This window comes from Cyprinus carpio, chromosome B11, assembly GCF_018340385.1.
Source record: "Cyprinus carpio isolate SPL01 chromosome B11, ASM1834038v1, whole genome shotgun sequence".
Taxonomy (NCBI): Eukaryota; Metazoa; Chordata; class Actinopteri; order Cypriniformes; family Cyprinidae; genus Cyprinus; species Cyprinus carpio.
The window spans coordinates 4,121,886-4,141,944 of record NC_056607.1 but is presented as its reverse complement, the minus strand read 5'-3'; the positions used below and the strand labels follow the sequence as shown (position 1 = coordinate 4,141,944).

Below are 20,059 nucleotides of genomic sequence, written 5' to 3'. Positions count from 1 at the left end.
GTAAGTTGCTTTGGAAAAAAGTGTCTCCTAAATGACTAAATGTAAATTGTAACCCTTCACAATAAGGTTCATTAGTTAACATTAGTTAACTAGTGTAGGTAACACGAACTAAGAATGAACAATACTTTCAACATTTACTAATGCATTATTAAAATCAAGCTGTGCTTGTTGTCATTAATTAATGCACTGTGAACTAACATGAACTACAAATGAATGACTGTATTTTCATTAACAAAGATGAATAAATACTGTAATAAATGTATTGTTCATTGTACGTTCATGTTAGTTACATTAGCTAACATTAATGAAATCTTACTGTACTGTATAGTGTTACCATACAGATGTATAGGCCTACAAATAACTTAGGCTACGTTTATTTGCATCGTTGCATGTGTCATTCATTATATTATTAATGTTTCAACCAAAATCAAGTTTAAATACTAAGTTTTTGAATGTTTCGAATGTTTTCCCCCGTCATTAACGCCACATTCGAAGGCAGTACGGGCATCTACGGGCATCATGAACTTGCAGGTTGTACAGTTTTCTGTCGCTATGTGGGCACTCAGTTTTTTTTCTGTTATTTGGCCAAAGTATCATATTATAAAAGATTCAGTGCTTCTCACAAGCTATCTGACTGTGACTTCACAACAAATGCTAAGACACTCTTCCCCGCTCCTCAAATACAAAAAACATTAGACTTTATAAATATAGTGTTTCTTGAGTAAAGAGAACGCTGTACTTATTGAACGCTGTACTTATTCAATCAACAGTTATTTTATTTACCTTCATTCTGCAAACAAAAGAAGATCCTCCAAACTGCGCGCCGCACTTCATTCACGAGAGAGGCGGGAAGAATAATGAGGTTTGACTGACAGTTTGAGGAGCCAATGACGTTACGAGGTTTAGTGGTGGTGGCGTCACTTTTACTGGTCCAGGATCAGTGATCCTTAGCAGTTATATTTCCGATTTGAGCTTGAGTTTCAGAAATGCTTTGGATAATGTAACGTCAGCTTTTGTTGACGCTACCACGCTACTTGATCAAAAAAAGAGCTTAGCTATTGAAAAGCTATTTGATTAAGAAAGCAGCGACGCTACCACCACGCTACTAAGAAATGTAGTTAAACTACTAGCGTCACTACTTGTAGCGACGCTACTGCCCATCACTGCATATCAAGATGCTGATTAGACAGCATGATTATTGCACAGGTGTGCCTTAGGCTGGCCACAATAAAAGGCCACTCTAAAATGTGCAGTTTTACTGTATTGGGGGGTCCGAAAACCAGTCAGTATCTGGTTTGACCACCATTTGCCTCACACAGTGCAACACATCTCCTTTACATAGAGTTGATCAGGTTGTTGATTGTGGCCTGTGGAATGTTGGTCCACTCCTCTTCAATGGCTGTGCGAAGTTGCTGGATATTGGCAGGAACTGGAACACGCTATTATATACGCCAATCCAGAGCATCCAAAACATGCTCAATGGGTGACATGTCCGGTGAGTATGCTTCCCATGCAAGAACTGTTTTCAGCTTCCAAGAATTGTGTACAGATCCTTGCAACATGGGGCCGTGCATTATCATGCTGCAACATGAGGTGATGGAGGTGGATGAATGGCACAACAATTGGCCTCAGGATATCATCATGGTATCTCTGTGCATTCAAAATGCCATCAATAAAATGCACCTGTGTTCATTGTCCATAAGATAGGCCTGCCCACACCATAACCCCACCTCCACCATGGGCCACTCGATCCACAATGTTGACATCAGCAAACTGCTCACCCACACAACACCATACACGCAGTCTGCCATCTGCCCTGTACAGTGAAAACTGGGATTCATCCTCTCTAAAATGCCAGACACCATCGAATGTGAGCATTTGCCCACTCAGGTCGGTTAAGACGATGAACTGCAGTCAGGTGGAGACCCCGATGAGGATGACGAGCATGCAGATGAGCTTTCCTGAGATGGTTTCTGACAGTTTGTGCAGAAATTCTTTGGTTTGCAAACCAATTGTTGCACCAGCTGTCCGGGTGGCAGGTCTCAGACGATTTTGGAGATGGAGATGAAGATGCTGGATGTGGAGGTCCTGCGCTGGTGTGGTTACACGTGGTCTGCAGTTGTGTGGCCAGTTGGATGTACTGCCAAATTCTCTGAAACAACTTTGGAGACGGCTTATGGTAGAGAAATGAACATTCAATTCATGGGCAACATCTCTGGTGGACATTACTGCAGTCAGCTTGCCAATTGCACACTCCCTTAAAACTTGCGACATCTGTGGCATTGTGCTGTGTGATAAAACTGCACATTTTAGAGTGGCCTTTTATTGTGGCCAGCCTAAGGCACACCTGTGCAATAATCATGCGGTCTAATCAGCATCTTGATATGCCACACTTGTGAGGTGGATGGATTATCTCGGCAAAGGAGAAGTGCTCACCAACACAGATTTAGACAGATTTGTGAACAATATTTGAGAGAAATTGGCCTTTTGTGTACATAGAAATTCTTAGATCTTTAAGTTCAGCTCATGAGAAATGGGGGCAAAAACAAGTGTTGCATCTATAATTTTGTTCAGTGTATTACGGAGTCTTCCTGAGTTCATATTACTGAGTTCCAAGAGAAATTGCACAGCCTTGGAACCCAGTGGGGGCCAAGAGCATACTGTGAAGAAGGCAAACGCCTTAAGCACTGGTTTTGCCATATGGCCAGAGTGAGTGTTTAAGCAGAAAGGACATCCAGATTATAAAACCTGGTAAATGTGGACAGCGAGGCCCAGCTGGCCACCACACAATTCTCTGCAATGGACACACCAAGCCCAGGAAGAGGCGACGCCTCTTGTTGAGTGCGCTCTTAATCCCATGGGGCATTGTAGGCCCACGAAGAGTATGCTAGTGTGAAAGCGTCAATTATCCATTTGGAAAGTAACTGCTTCGTGACCAGAGACCCTTTGGTGCAGTCACAGAAGCATACAAAAAGCTGTTACGACTGACTGAACGGGATGGAACGCTCAATGTACATTCTTATTGCCCTGAAGGGGCAGAGTAAATTCAGCTCTTGGTCCTGCTCGGACAGAGGAAGTCCCAATAGAGCTATTACCTGTGCTTTGACCAGAGTCGAGAGCATGTTTAGGTACATAATCATGCCTTGGCTTCAGGACAAACTTGGAGTTGTTGGGCCCGAATTCAAGGCAGGTGGGGCTCACTGAGAGCCATCTCACAGAGGGTGCTTTAGCCTGATATATTATATTTAGCACCCTCTCGGGGAGGTCAGAGATGCAGAGCCCACAGCTCGGGCTGGGGGTGCCATATCATTCTGTTCACCTGAGAGAGGAGGTCCCGTCTCAGGGGAATGGGCCAAGGGGCTGCTGAAAGCAGTAGTACTGAAGGGGCCCCATGTGAAGCAGGCCCAGCTAAAAGTACTAGAAATGCAGAGGCCATCAGAACCAGCATCTTCTGAAATACCTTGAGAGGGCGAGGGCTCCAGCTTTGAATGAGGCTGAATGCTGAATGACTAGTGCACATTCTGGCGTGACTACTGCCCTCATTCGGGCTGAGTTGAGAACTGTTCCCAGGAACAATATCCGCTGGCTGAGGGACAGCATGTACTTGTCAAAACTGACCCTGAGTCCCAGGCATTCTAAGTGGCTGAGGACGAAGGATGTGAAATAGTAGCTCATCCTCCAACTGTGCCAAGATAAGCCAGTCGTCAAGGTAATTAAGAATGTGGATTCCCATCTGTTTCAGCGGGGAAAGAGCTGCATCAATGCACTTCGTAAAAGTGAGAGGAACTAGGGACAGTCCAAATGGAAGGACTGGGTATTGATATGTCACTCCCTCAAAAGGCAAATCTCAAGAATCATCTGTGGTGGGGGGCTATCTGGATGTGAAAGTAGGCATCTTTCAGATTCAGCGAAAGAATAAGTCCCCTGTGTGCGCTGCCTCAGCATGAGCGTGGCCCAGACGCATCCAATCTTAAGCTGTCAGTGATAATCATTAGTGACAGCATTCTCCTTTATTCTGCCTAAAAAGATCAAACCGCTCATTAGAAGAGGAGTACTGATGAGCTTCGTGTAAACACTGGTAGATAAAAAGTGCTGTGCACATTCTTTTGGATCTGCTCGTAGCAGAAGAGGGGAGGGGCAGAGCCATGAGCAAAGCAGAGCAAGACAAACTCTCGGAGTGAGAGCGGTCTGTCTCAGCGAGCACTGCCTCAGCGTGGGTGTGGCCCAGGCGAGAGGCACATTCAAATACAAAGTGATTTGGAGAGTGATGCACGTGGGGGTATTGCCAGCGTTATACCACTCAAGCCTGATCGCTCATACCCGCAAGTTCGCCATTTCTGGCGTTAACTGGGAGGAGAGAAACACAAGAGCAGGGGAGGCAGGGCTCAGCGATGCACACACAAATGCGAAGCTGTCAGCATTTTGCTCCGATCTGCCTAGGAGGATTAAGCTGCTCAGTGTAACGAGGGACACTGGCAGATCAAGCATGCATGATATTTGCTGGCAAGAAAATGCTCAAGCCTGATTGCTCAACCCGCAAGCTCACCGTTGCTTCCTCTGAGGTAACTAGGAGGAGAGAAACATGAGAGCAGGGGCTGCCTTCCGAGCGAACAGGGGCAGATTGCTTTTGAGGTCAAAGCAGCCCGTCTCTGTGAGCACAGCCTTAGTGACACACACACAAATGCAAAGCTGCCAGTGACAGCGTTCTCCTCCGTTTCACCTAGGAGGATAGAGCTGCTCAATGTAATGTCTAAGACATGGATCGAAGGGCAGTGGGGAGAGCGAGCACACAGGCTGTGTCGGCATGAGATCACTGAGACCGGGTTGCTTAGATCCCAGACTTTGCTGTTTCTCTCTCCGAGGCTCTCAGAGAGGAGAAACAGGAGAGCGGGGCTGCCTCATTCCCTGCATGAGCCACACTTGTAGCGTGACATTTGCAACAACGTCGCTAGAAATTTTGCTCTTTAAGAAGAGACTGCTATTGCTGGAACACTGAAGGTGGCGGAGAAACAGCGAATCAGCTGAGCAGAAGGTCGCTGGTTCAGCTGGATCCGCTCTGAAGGCGTTTCTAAGGTGAGAGGCTTAGAGTCTCATAGATCACCGAAGAACGTTGACGTTACTGAAGGAGAAGAAATCTGCAGATCTTATGGCGAAGTCATATATGGCTTATAAAGCCAGATGCCCTGCCCATTCTGGCGGGCTCTGGCAGTCTTTGTCACCATAGTAGTTTGTGTTTTTAATTACACTGCATTATTGAAAAGGCTTCAGTATTCGGAGAAAAAGGAGTTTTCCCCATAGCGGTACAAGTGAAGTATTGATAGGGAACTGCACTTTTGATGTTCCAATTTTCTTTGAGTTTTTTAAAGACATCAGACACAAAAAGGTTTTAATATTTACAAAGCACAATTAAATTGTTCAGTGGAAATAATTTCTTTATACTTTTGTCAGTTAAACAAAGGTTCAAGAGAATTGACAAAGGTTGAAAATCTTGTTTCTTGTTTTTATTGCATTTTCCAAAATGTTTTTTGGAGTTTGTACATACTAAAACATCACTGTGAGGGAAAATGTATTTTATAATAACCTATGGTAGTTTCAGTTTAGAAATGATTCCAGTCAAAGTTGTCAGTGACAAAGTTTATTAAAGGGTTCTTATAGCTCTCGATGGCGCCGCACACAGCTGCTTCAGTGCTTGGCTCTTCAGGTTTTGTACTGTTTTTGTTCGTTTTTCCTGTTTTTTGTTTATCAAATACAATCAGTTTCACAGGGGATGAACTGGTGAACATTCGGCAGAACACACCACAAAAACTTTTACCGGATTTCAATTATATACATTTATTTTGTCCTTACATTCTTTCTTGTAACTCATCCCACACAGCTGACTGAATGGCTCATTATGCAGCTCATTATGCAGGCCTTTGTCTTCTCAGGTGTGAATCACAATGATATTCATGATAGTTGGCGCTTACTCGCATATGACTTTTACCAAAAAAAAGTGTCTTAGAAAATTTAAATCAATATATTGTTTTCTGTAAGTGAGTAAACAAGATGATTTTCACATAATTTAGAAAAAAAAAATTCTAGGCTACAAGCTCCAGTTCTCAAAAGTCCTGGGAACCAATGTTCTTTATGTGTTTTATGCCCTTATTCAAGTGATTTAACATTTTTAGTTTTACACTAACCATGCATAACATTTTTTTTCTCAAAAACACATTCATGTACATACATGCTGCTTACATATTATTATAGCCCAGTTTGTGCTGATTACAGTGAGATTAGACTTTAGCCATTAGATGTTTATAAGAAACTGAAAAAAGCACAAATGTCAGGGCATGTCAAAACGTCTCCAGGCCCCAAAAATACCCTTAGACTCCAGAGGGTTAATAAAGCCAATCTCTCCTGTGAACTGCCAAAATACAGACAGCATGTTACATGTCCCACCAGAGACAGTAACATACTAGATCACTGTTACACCACAATAGAGGATGCATATCACTCTGTTCCACGAGCAGCTTTGGGGCTGTCTGATCACTGTCTGGTTAATCTTATACCAAACTACAAGCAAAAACTTTACTCTGCTATACCTGTAGTAAAGACTGTAAAGAGATGGACCAGCGAGTGGGCTTTAAAAGCCTGTTTCGACCTCACTGATTGGAGTGTTTTTGAAGCTGCTACCACCGATCTGGACGAACTCACCCTATATTAGTTTCTGTGAGGATATATGCATTCCTACCAGAACTTATTTAACATTCAATAATGATAAGCCATGGTTTACAGCAAAACTCAGACATCTTCGTCAGGCCAAAGAGGATGCCTACAGACATGGGGACAAAGTCTTGTATTATCAGGCCAGGAACACACTGAACAAAGAGATTAGTGTGGCTAAAATGACCTACACTAAAAAGTTGGAAGATCAGTTCATTTCCAAAGACTCAACTTCAGTGTGGAAGGGGCCGAGAGGCATCACAAACTACAAGACACCACCCCTCGCACTGAGGCAAACCAACAACTTGCTAACGACCTGAATGAGTTTTATTGTAGATTTGAAACCCCCACACCCATTCTGACCATCTCCCTACACAACCGTTAACACCTACTGCAATCCCCACCCCCTGCACTTCAAATCAGTGAGGATGATGTGTGCCAGGTCTTCAGGAAGAACAAAAGAAGAAAATCACCAGGCCCAGATGGTGTTACACCAGCCTGTCTGAAAACATGTGCTGACCAGCTGGCCCCCATCTTTTCACAGATCTTCAACAGATCTCTGGAGTTGTGTGAAGTGCCTTCCTGCTTCAAACACTCCACCATCATCCCCGTTCCAAAGAAACCCAAGATAACAGGACTTAATGACTATAGACCTGTGGATCTAACGTCTGTTGTCATGAAGTCGTTTGAAAAACTGGTTCTGGCTTATCTGAAGAACATCACTGGACCCTTACTGGACCCCATGCAGTTCGCTTACCGAGCAAACAGGTCCGTAGATGACGCAGTCAACATGGGATTGCACTTCATCCTGCAACATCTGGACAAAACAGGGACTTATGTGAGGATCCTGTTTGTGGACTTTAGTTCTGCTTTCAACACCATCATCCCAACAGCCCTCCAGACCAAACTGACCCAGCTCTCTGTTCCTAGCTCTATCTGTCAGTGGATCACCAGCTTTCTGACAGATAGGCAACAGCTAGTGAGACTGGGGAAATTCATATCAAACAGTCGCTCCACCATCACTGGTGCCCCTCAGGGATATGTTCTTTCCCCACTGCTCTTCTCCTTCTACACCAACGACTACACCTCTAAAGACCCCTCTGTCAAGCTCATGAAGTTTGCAGATGACATTACGGTCATCTGTCTCATCCAGGACGTTGATGAGTCTGCTTACAGACAAGAGGTTGAGCAGCTGGCTGTCTGGTGCAGTCTTAACAACCTGGAGCTGAACACTCTCAAAACAGTGGAGATGATAGAGGACTTCAGGAGAAATCCCCCTGCACTCCGCCCACTCACCATCATAGACAGCACTGTGGCTACAGTGGAGTCATTCAGATTCCTGGGAACCACCATCTCTCAGGTCCTGAAGTGGGACAATAACATTGACTCCATTGTTAAAAAGGCCCAACAAAGGTTGTACTTCCTTCGCCAGCTGAGGAACTTTAACCTGCCACAGGAGCTGCTGAAACGGTTCTACTCAGTCGTCATTAAGTCTGTCCTGTGTACTTCAATAACTGTCTGTTTGGTTCAGCTACAAAATCAGACATCAAAAGACTACAGAGAATGGTTCGGACTGCTGAAAGGATTATTGGTGCTCCCCTGCCCACCCTTCAAGATCTGTATACATCCAGAGTGAGGAAAAGGGCTCAGAAAATCACTCTGGATCCCTCACATCCACGTTACTCCCTTTTTGAACTTCTGCCATCTGGCCGGTGCTTCAGAGCTCAAATGCCAGAACAGCCAGGCACAAGAACAGTTTCTTCCACCAGGCAATCTACCTCATGAACAGTTAAATGTTCCCCACTTATGCAATAAAAATATGCAATATCCTTATATTTATTTGTTACCCCTCCATCCTAGTACATCCCTGCATCTCATGCTATTCTATTCCATTATCATCTATAGCACAACTGTTAATACAATTTATTTATTTTCAGATTTATTTTGCAATCTTTGTCTTTTTTTCTCTCTTCTTTTTTGTCTGTGTTGTTGTTGTCTCTGTGTACTGGAAGCTTATGTCACTAAAACAAATTCCTTGTATGCGCAAGTATACTTGGCAATAAAGCTCTTTCTGATTCTGATTCTTAGTGTTTCACATGAGGCATAAAGACAACTGTCATGCGGACACCACTGAAACAACTCTTTCACTTACCTCAATGTTCTCTTCATAAATAGAACTGTCCAAAAGTGTGACTTTAAAGGGAACAGTCTTGGACCGTTTTGAGCCTTTCTGAGGGGATCTTGGGCTCTTGTTGGACGTTGTTCTGTCTGATGCATCATGTACAGCTCCAGAGTCATCATGAGGCTTAACATCCTATAATCAGTATATATGATCAGTTTATATTACATTATATTTTTTTTTCACAACTGTTAATCACTAAAATAATTTTTTGTTGTTGTTGTGTCAATTAAGCAGTCATGCAAATCTACAAGAGTGGGTTCTCTTTGTCATGTCATCTGTCTTGTGGTTTTCTTGTCAAATGGTTTCCTGCATGTTGGTTTACTTTTTTTGAAGTTTTCAAAGAAAAAATAAATGAACAAATATTTAAAATATTAGTTGGACATTTAAAACAATTCCCTACCTCTTTCGCCATTTTACCATCTGAGCCTGACTCTGGAATGGTAACTTCGGTACCCTCATGTTGGGGTGTCACCTCAGTCCCAGGTCCTGTCTCAGTCCTCATAGTCACCTTTCCTGAAAAGAAAAAAAAGTTATTACATTGTTCTCTACATATCTGTTATGGGCGAACAAGATGTAAGATGTGCGGATCCATCTGCAAAGCTTTTATTTAAAGGCATGGTCATAAAACAAGCAAGGTTCTGACAACAGCAAACAGGTGTACTGAGGGCAAGACTAAAGAGTAATCCAAAATGGGCTTGAGTCAGTCAACAGCGAGAGGGGAAATCTAATAACATGAGCAATAGTCCAGGTGAGGTGTAAACATGATCCGAAACAAAAAGGTAAAAGGTTAATCCAAGATAAACTGGCAAGAATCAGGTAACATGGGAAAGACAAGACTATGACTAGGAACTAAGGACTAGAAACTAGGACAGAAAACTGGCTCCGTAATGTTCTACCACTAGGAGAGCAATATATGCAAACAATACTCAGCCTTGAGAGAGTAAGTTCATGGCTTATGTAGGGTGTGTGATTAGTAGCAGCTGTGTGTCTAATCAGTGCAATGGATGCTGGGATATCCAGTCCGGGATGACATGCAACAGTTTGAGTAGTGTGAGAGTGAATGTTACAAAAGGGTGACCTCTGGTGGCAATTGGACGGAAGTTCATGGATAGGACAATATCAGTGTGCATCCTTAAAAAACAACTATGATTAATGCTACTCAGCTTTCAGTGCAAAGTAAAAAAACTACTCAAAAATATGCAGATACATGAAAAATGAGTTGTAGATACAGAGATAGATGGGAAAAAAAACTACATAATTAGGTTTGGCAGTCTTGTACATTTTGTCCTTATTTCGAGTATTTATGTTTGTTGTGTTAGAGCACCTATCTTTGTCTTTGTGTAGACCATGTATGGACTCCTCTTGTCCTGCCTCCTTGTTTACCTTTTACCATGCCTCCTCATTTAGTATGTGTCTAGTCTTTGCTTGGGCAGTTGCACTTACCTGTTCCTCATATGTTTTCCTCTCTCTATTGTGCTTCTTTTCCTCTTGTGTTTGCTGGATTGTGTATGTTGCAAGAGTACACATAGACAAATTCAATAAATATACATGACTGAAGACTGAGAGCTAGGCAGCACAAATTGTGCCTGAGTGTTTGTGGTATTGTCTTTGTGTATTTTTTGTGTGCCTGTCTTTCCAGTGGATTCTGTGTTGTCAGCATTCACCTGACTTCAGTCTGCCCTCTCCAGTATTGATCCCTGATTCCATGTCTGGTTGCTGTTCTAACTTACTCTTGGCTCTGACCACCTGTTTGGACTGCTAACTGGTTATTGACCCCTGCCTGTTGCTGACTTTTGTCTTGAGCTGTCTGTCTATGCACTGTTGTCTGTGTGCACGGATTCTGATTCCTCTACTCATCAGACTTTTGAATTCTTTCTGCCATTTTGTACTGGACTGCCTACCCGGCTGTTTGACACAGTGTTATGGACTTACAGTACTTTGTTCTAGTGACATGTTTTATATTTAACCATATACAGATGACAGTGGACAACAATGTTTTGTGTAAATTTGTACCACAAAGCACTGAAAGCAAAGCATTTGATATCAATCTGTAAAGACAAAACTTTACAAAAGAGGTTGGTCTACTACTACATGGGAATATTTTCCACAGGGAACCTTGCCATTTAAAACCGGTTCCACTGCAACACCACCATTCTCTTCACTTACTTTATAATGCATACTGCATCCAAAAATGGCAAACAATTTTTAGATCTAGTCCAAGACCTAATCCAGGGGTCCTCAAATAGCAGACTACGGTCTGGTTCTGGACCCTGCCTTGGTTCCAACCGGACTGAGAGACCATTTTTACTGTTTAAAGTGAGCAGTATGTCAAAATGACAGAGGAGTACACACCACGCTATATCCTCTAATATTTAGTCCTTTCCTGGTCCAAGTGCATTGCTTCTATCCCCTGCTAAAGACATAAAGCTTTATAAAAACTACAGATCTTATTTTAACAACAGAGGCACACTTCGCAGCAAAATTGTTTTTGATACTTTTGCTAAAATACTGCAGAAAAAATTATTTGTACATGGCAAGGAAAGGCAACTAAAACTTTGAAATTACTAGTTAACTTTTTGTTCATATTTTGCTTATTTACTGTACATTGTTTTTTAGTTTTTAGTAGATATTTATTTAAAAGGGGTCCTATTATGCTCTTTTACAAAGTCTTGATTTTTTATTGGGGGTGTACTAGAACAGGCTCTCATACTAGATTGTTCGAAAAACACATTATTTTTCAAATATTTTATATTATTACAACACCTGTCTCCTCAGTCTGGCATGAATGGCTTGAATAGTTCCTGTATCAAATAAAGGCTCGCCTTCTGAAATACGAAATATGCTGTGATTGGTTAGCTGGGCCAGTGTGTTTTGATTGGTACCACTCGGCGCCTGGTTGGGAAGTGTCATGCCACTCACCATAGCCACCTGTGAGCTTTAGTGTAAATACTGCAATATCAAATCAATTTTGCGATTTAAACCCAGATGATTATAACTACCCTAAGTTTGTCTGCCCTGGGAAAGCTATCGTGTCTCCTACATAGTGATAACACTTGTTGGCTTCTTTAGTGCAGCTCAACCAGGTCTCGTCCCATTCATTGGTATTTGTGATATCACAAATCCCGGAATATTTTAGTTGTGGTTTGTATTCCAAAAGAGTCGTTCATTGTAGATTTTGAAAAGTGATTTCTGTTAAATAAAATATCTCCGTTTGAAGTGGACTTTGAGCTTTGTAACTTTGCAGATCTGTTTTATGCTCAAACAGCAACATTACAGACTAACTAAAGTTGAAAAAGTGAAAAAGCATGATAGGATATTACATAAATTTAGGCAAAACTTCAAGATGAAAACCCTGAACTCCTACTTCTGACATACATAGGTATCTAAATGTAAAAATAATAATAGCCCGATAAAACATCTAATCTTACATTTTAATATTGTTATCCAGTTGGGCCTGATGGACAAACTAGTTTACTTTTTCTTTTTTTTTTTTCTTTTTTTTGTAGTTTCTCCTAAACTATTGCTTTGACTTGGAGTCAAATCGTCACCTTGGAAATTATAAGATTCTAACTGACATTTTTTCAAAATTGAGTTATTTACATATTCTTATTCTGTGACAACTTATTTACATTATGTGATTTTTTTTTTTTTTTTGGTTTGTTTGTTTGTGTGATTTTTTCTTCAGTCAGTTTAAGGACTTTTTTATTTAGAAAACAAAAAGGTTTCTATCTACAAAGTCGAACTCTAACATGGTTCTATAATGTTCTATCTAAAGGAAAGGAGAGGATGTGACCAAGTATGGTGTTCCATACTTAGAATTTGTGCTCTGCATTTAACCCATTCAAGTACTGGACATACACAGCAGTAAGTAGTGAACACACACACACACACCATGAACACACACCCAGAGCAGTGGGCAGCCAATGCTGCGGCACCCAGGTTTGGTGCCTTGCTCAAGGTTCTCACCTCAGTCGTGGTATTGAGGGGGGAGAGAGCACTGGATATTCACTCCCTCCACCTTACATGCAATTGTATCACCTATAACATCTTGGTCAAACCCTTGCATATTTTGGATCATTTCATTATTACTTTTAATCTACATCTACCTTCTTCCACACCACCAACCCCTCTGTCAGTTTCATTTAGATGAAATCTGAGGTCTCTTTCTCCTTCTCAAATTTTCACCATGGTATCATCCTCTCGTCCCACCCCCACACATTTCTCAAGATTAGATGTGAATTGTGCTACAGATACATTACTCTATGTACTACCTTACCTAGCTGCCTAGACAATATTTGTCCTATTTCCTCCAGACCAGAACGTGCTACTCCCTCCAACCCCTGGTTAACCAATGTCCTCAATGAGCATCGAACATAACTCAGGGAAGTGGAGAGAAAATAGCACAAATCAAAAGACTCTGCTGATCTCAGCAGTTATCACTCACTGCTATCTTCATTTTCCACTAAAGTTCACGCTGCCAAAATGGCCTTCTTCCACAAAAAGATCAGCAGTGCATCAGATACACGTAAACTCTTCAAAACATTCAATACCCTCTTTGTCCCACTCCACCACAATTTTGCTAATTACTTCACTAACAAAACCACATCCATCAGCAATCAGTTCTCGGCACCACTTACCCAGGAACTCACAGCAAACACTCACACAGCTGACCATCTTCTCCTCTCCTTCTCTCCTCTTACAGAAGATGAAGTGTCTGAAATTTTCCTTTCCAGCCACCCTACCACCTGCCCTCTAGACCCAATCCCCTCACATCTCCTGCAAGCTATTTTCCTTGCACATATGCACATATGCCACGCACACACATCATCAACACATCTCTTCTCACAGGCATTTTCCCCACTGCATTTAAGCAGGCTCAGGTAAACTGGTAAATAGGCACTGTGTAAAGGGTTACTCCACCCCAAAATGAAAATGTTGTCATTAATCAATTACCCCCATGTCGTTCCAAACCCGTAAATGCTTTGTTCGTCTTCGGAACACAGTTTAAGCTTTTTAAAGACATTCTACAATTTTAAAGACGAATTAAGCTTTTACAGGTTTGGAACGACGTGGGGGTAAGTGATTAATGACACAATTTTCATTTTGGGGTGGAGTATCCCTTTAAAAAAAACACACTAGATGCTTCACTTGTTGAGAGCTACAGACCCGTTTCTCTCCTCCCATTCATAGCAAAATCACTTGAACGCGTTCTGTTCAACCAAGTGTCTTCCTTCCACTCACAGAACAACCTGCTGGACAACAACCAATCTGGATCCAAAAGTGGCCATTCAACTGAAACCGGCTTGCTTTTAGTCACTGAAGCGCTATGGAGTGCAAGAGCTGAGTCCAAATCTTCAGTTTTCATTCTGCTAGATCTATCTGCTGCATTTGACACTGTTAGTCATTGAATCCTTCTGTCCACCCTCTCATCACTAGGCATCACCAGAACTGCACTCCACTTGTTTGAGTCCTGGGAGACTTTGGAAGGAGAGGTATCCAAATCACATCAGCTGGTCACTAGGGTTCCTCTTCTCTATATATGCTACATCACTGGGACCCATAATTCAGGCACATGGTTTTTCCTACCATTGCTATGCTGATGACATGCAGTTGTACCTCTCATTTCAACCAGATGATCCAACGGTACCTGCTCAGATCTCAAATTGCCTGACGGACATCTCAGCATGGATGAATCAACCATGGATAAAAGAAAAACATCACCTGCAACTCAACCTGGCAAAGACAGAGCTTCTCAACTTCCCAGCCACTCCATCAGTTCAGCACTAGTTTACCATCCAACTAAACTCATCAACAATAATCCCATCGGGTTCAGCCAGGAATCTTGGGGGGATCCTTGATGGTAATCTGACCTTTAAAGATCATATTGCAAAAACAGCACGATCATGCAGGTTTGCACTACACAACATCAGGAAGATCAGACCCTTCCAGAACATGTAACACAGCTTCTCGTCCAGGCCCTTGTCATTTCTAGGCTGGACTATTGCAATGCTCTTCTGGCTGGATTCCCAACATGTGCAATCAAACCTCTTTAAACGATTCAAAATGCAGCAGCATTTCTTGTTTTCAATGAGCCCAAGAGGGTCCATGTCACACAGCTTCTCATCTCACCGCACTGGCTACCAGTCCCAGCTTGCATCAAGTTCAAGTCATTGGTGCTTGACTACAGAACAGCCACAGGCTCCGCACCCTCCTTCCTCCACTCTTTTCTAAGCTACTACATCCCCTCCAGAAGCCTGCAGTCAGTAAACAAGTGGCGGCTCATGGTCCCATTGCAGAGAGCCACAAAATCTCTCTCCAGGATGTTCTCTGTCACCATACCCTGTTGGTGGAATGACCTACCTAACTCAGCCGGACAGCCAAATCCCTCACAATCTTCAAAAAAACAACAGAAAACTAATATTTAACATGAGCATCTAACTGCCTCCTCCTCAAAAAAAACAAAACTATACATATATATATATATATATATATATATATATATATATATATATATATATATATATATATATATATATATATATATATATATATATTCCTTCAATTTTTCTTTTCTTGTTCGGGTTGGTAAAGCACCGAATATGTATTGATTGGCAAAACATTCATGCATTTAACTTTGCTGAAGCATTGTCTGTTTACTTGCAGTTTAAAGTCTTAAAATGTCATAAATTTGACAATATTAAGGTCAAATGGTCAACAATTTAATTAGGGATGCAATGTATCGGCCGCCGATATTTATCAGCCGATTTTTCCACAAATTACAACCATCGGCATATCGGCTACATAAGGAAAAAGGCCGATAGAACAAACCGATGGTTTATTAATTAACTGTGTGACGGGACTGAGCTGTATAATGTCTGTTGCATAATCCTAGGGCTGCTGTCTGCATTTTAATGTTAATCAAGTAACAAAAGACAGAAGATCGCACACTATTCTTGACTAAATAACTTTCATAAGTGTAGCGGACCTCAACCAAAACTTTACTGATGTTTTATTAGGTTTATTGTGTCCTTTTTCACTCCAAAAAAAATCACCATAAGAGCTAAACAAAACACATCACAAGAAGTGCACATTAAACTCTCTCTCTCTCAGTTGCATTATCATACGATTTAAACAAAACACTTATTATTAGTGATGTTACATTCTGTGCCAAGGCTTCGGAGCGTGTGTCGAGAAATCCTGGCAGCTTTCAGTGAAGCGCGTATCAAGGCTTGTATTGCTTTAGAGCAATGATGTCATTGATGACGTCCGAAGCCTCACTTGGCATGACTGGTTCAGGAAGCGGTTCGAATCTTGTAAATTCACAGTCCTCTGCCCTGTTAAACTCAGCCACTTTCCAGTTTTAGACTAATAATATTGCCCCTCATGCCTATTATGAGCAAAGACTTGATTTACACAAATTCGATAGCCCAGTTCATTTCAATACGTTTATTACACAGTTATGTTATATTATGTTATACAATCATTATATACCACTAGAAAATACACATTATTTTCATATAACTAGATTAGACTATGTGGATTTCTTTTTTCTTCACCGTTATTTATAAGCCTTAACTGGCACAAAATACAGTGTATCACAGACCACATCAGGTTATCTGTAATGTATCTGCTTGTTTTACACTCTTTGGCTACCAGGTGGTATTGTGAGCAAATGAAGCCTCGAGAAAGAACCATTTTGTGAACCACTTGGCTGAAAAGCTTCAATGCTTCTTGAGGCTTCATCTCAACTACTTATTACATTACTAATTACATAACTTATTACATAACACTATTCATCACTACTTTTTACAACTAACAGTAAACAAATATATACAGATCTCATTGCCTTTTTGGGGGGTGCTTAATAAACTGACAAACTTTAAATCTGAAGAACTGCGTGCTTTCATTACCAATATAGCCCAGTAGACTAGAAAACCCGTCAAAATAAGAGTACTGCCTTAGTAAAGGAGATCTTGTATATATTTTAATTTACAAATATTTTTTATTTGTATAAAAATTATAATTTGAAGATTAATTATAATATTGTTTGTTATAATGTATGTTACAATAAAGAAAGATTAATATGTATTTAATTTATACATTTGTTTACTTTATTTCTGTACCTGAAAACGGTTAAACCTACCTAAAAAGCACTGTTTATTTAATATGTATCTTTGTTTTGTTGTATTTATGTAGGCCTGCTGAATGTTAAATGGATTCAATGTTCATTAGAAATTATTTGATTATGCAGCAATAAAACTGCTAGTATAATGTAATGCAGGTGTTCTATTTTGATGCCAAAATTTCAAATAAGAGAGGAAGTGACAAATATTGGTATCGGTATCGATATCGGTATCAGAATCGGCCAATAAGTGTTTGTTAAAATTAGTATTGGTATTGGCCCCAAAAATCCTATTGGTTCATCCCTAAATTTAATTGATGGGGTTTTAACTATAACAATAAATGTTAGCAGGTTATCTTGGCCAGTCACGATCACTGGCTGGAGTGCTCTTGTTGTCCACTAGAGGGCACTCCACTTCAGAATGATTCTTCCCCATGAACTACAGGTCCCAAAATCCTCTGCCTGGTTTCATCACTGATTGTCCACAGCTGTTTTTCATCACCTCAAAAACTCTGCCTTCATAAGCTATCCCTGCGTCTCAATGTGCCTACTTATACTACGCCCTTAAAGTATGTACTCTTTTGGTGAAGAAAAAGTACACACTTTTGAGTGTGTAGTAGAAAAGTAGGCAAGCTTTGGGACATACAATCACGTCACACAATTGCCTCTTTAAAGGACCGCGCTGTCGCACCTGTTACATGCACCCTTTTACTGTAAACTGGCCTGTCAATCATCTTGTAACAGTTAACATCCTTTATATTTCATTTCAATTAACTTCCTACAGTACTGGAGAGAAAAAAAAGTAGCTAGTTGATCTGCCAGTTGCGGGTCTTTCATGCTGAGAACTCTGCTCTTATTTTTTGCATAATGATGCATTTAAAAGTTAACGACCAAATTGATGTTTATAAAAGTTCACATTACTATTGCAGATGAAATATAACATGGGTAACAATAAATTAATATTTTTTACCAGGTTAAATGTAGATTATTAGTAACTTAAATCCTGGTAAACTTGTAAATCTCTCTACCTAAATGTCGATCTCGTGCATCCGCCACATTTGTAGTTTTTATTCGTGTTCGTAGTTCTGGACCGAATCCTTCGCCAAAAGTGCAATGGATTGTGGGCAATTTTAGCCATTAGAGTGTGCATGGTTCCACACTTCAAAAATCAACATAAAATAGTAGACCATAGTAGACCATAGTAGACTTTTGACATACTCTTTTCAACATACTATGCTTTGGGACACACTTATTCTAATCTCACATACTATTTAGGATGGATAGTATGAACATTGAGACGCAGGGAATGTGTTTTTACCAACTCTTTGCCAAGTCTTGCTGGTTGTCACACTGCAGTTCTGAGTGTCATCCTAGTTTCCCGTGTTCATGGTTTGTTTCTTCTCATCGGATTCCTTGGATTATATAAGGAGCTTGATCACCCATGGACTCCAGCATGTGGACCCCACTGTGGGGATATTTAGTTTTTGCATTTCCCTTGTTAGCCTTTGTGTATTTAGTCCCTGTGTTTCTCCTGTTCTTTGTCACTCATTTTGGGCTGTTGCTTGGATGGTCTGGATTTCCCTTGTGCTTCTTGGTTCTCTGGTTTCTTGGTCTTCAGTATTTCTAGTCTTATGTTTTTATTTTGTTTGTTAATTAAACAGATTTGCCTGTGGATCCTCACACATCCTGTTGACTTTTTCCATCATACGTAACAGCCATACTGATCTTGAGAAAGAAAACCATTTGACCTGTCACACTTTCTGTGGAATGAAGTCCTGGTCAGATGCATTACAGTAGCTGCTTAAACTTAAAGTGAGGCTAAAACAAGAACAGAAATGTGCGAAATAGATTAAGAACATTAAACTTAATTCAAGAAGTTAATTTAGAATAGGTCTACAATTTTGCACAATTTTGCATTATAAATAATTGTGAAGTACTTATAAAGAAAAAAATTGGAAATAATAAATGAAGAAATACAGCAATAATTGCTATATAGCAGAAAGCCATGTAAACCATTAAGTCAAAGATAAATTATCAAGTAAGTGGATATGCAACCTGGGTCTCATATGATCCCAGCACTTGCTGAGCATGAGCTCTGACATGAGATTCAGTTTTGTCATGACAACTCTCAGAGAGATTGGCATGGTATTATACATGGCAAAGATAATGTATTTGGTTTTGATGATTACTTGCTATAGCAACAAGTGGCTGTTGCATGGAAGAGTACCTCACTAACATAAAGGTACTGGTCATATAGTTAGAATATCATCAAAAAGCTGATTTATTTCACTAATTCCATTCAAAAAAGTGAAACTTGTATATTATATTCATTCATTACACAGACTGATATATTTCCAATGTTTATTTCTTTTAATTTTGATGATTATAACTAACAACTAAGGAAAATCCCAAATTCAGTATCGCAGAAAATTAGAATATAACTTAAGACCAATACAAAGAAAGTATTTTTAGAAATCTTGGCCAACTGAAAAGTATGAACATGAAAAGTATGAGCATGTACAGCACTCAATACTTATTTGGGGCTCCTTTTGCCTGAATTACTGCAGCAATGCGGCGTGGCATGGAGTCGATCAGTTTGTGGCACTGCCCAGGTGTTATGAGAGCCCAGGTTCCTCTGATAGTGGCCTTTAGCTCTTCTGCATTCTTGGGTCTGGCATATCGCATCTTCCTCTTCACAATACCCCATAGATTTTCTATGGGGTTAAGGTCAGGCGAGTTTGCTGGCCATTAAGAACAGGGATACCATGGTCCTTAAACCAGGTACTGGTAGCTTTGTCACTGTGTGCAGGTGCCAAGTCCTGTTGGAAAATGAAATCTGCATCTCCATAAAGTTGGTCAGCAGCAGGAAGCATGAAGTGCTCTAAAACTTCCTGGTATACGGCTGCGTTGACCTTGGACCTCAGAAAACACAGTGGACCAACACCAGCAGATGACATTGCACTTTACACTGGACCTCAAGCAACGTGGATTGTGTGCCTCTCCTCTCTTCCTCCAGACTCTGGGACACTGATTTCCAAAGGAAATGCAAAATT

The 20,059-nt window shown here is 40.8% G+C and overlaps 1 protein-coding gene across 9 annotated transcripts in view; it reads right to left on the bottom strand.

Moving 5' to 3' along the window:
* LOC109048680 (band 4.1-like protein 1) overlaps positions 1-20,059 on the bottom strand; it is a 240,614-nt gene that overhangs the window by 131,905 nt on the left and 88,650 nt on the right. For all 9 annotated transcript variants that reach the window (XM_042733367.1, XM_042733365.1, XM_042733366.1 and 6 more), the window contains exons 2-3: positions 9,285-9,397; positions 8,855-9,016 (exon numbers count right to left, since the gene is read on the bottom strand). In XM_042733367.1, coding sequence (XP_042589301.1) covers positions 8,855-9,016; positions 9,285-9,386 — 264 coding nt within the window. In that variant the 5' untranslated portion in view covers positions 9,387-9,397. The remainder of the gene's footprint in view (positions 1-8,854; positions 9,017-9,284; positions 9,398-20,059) is intronic.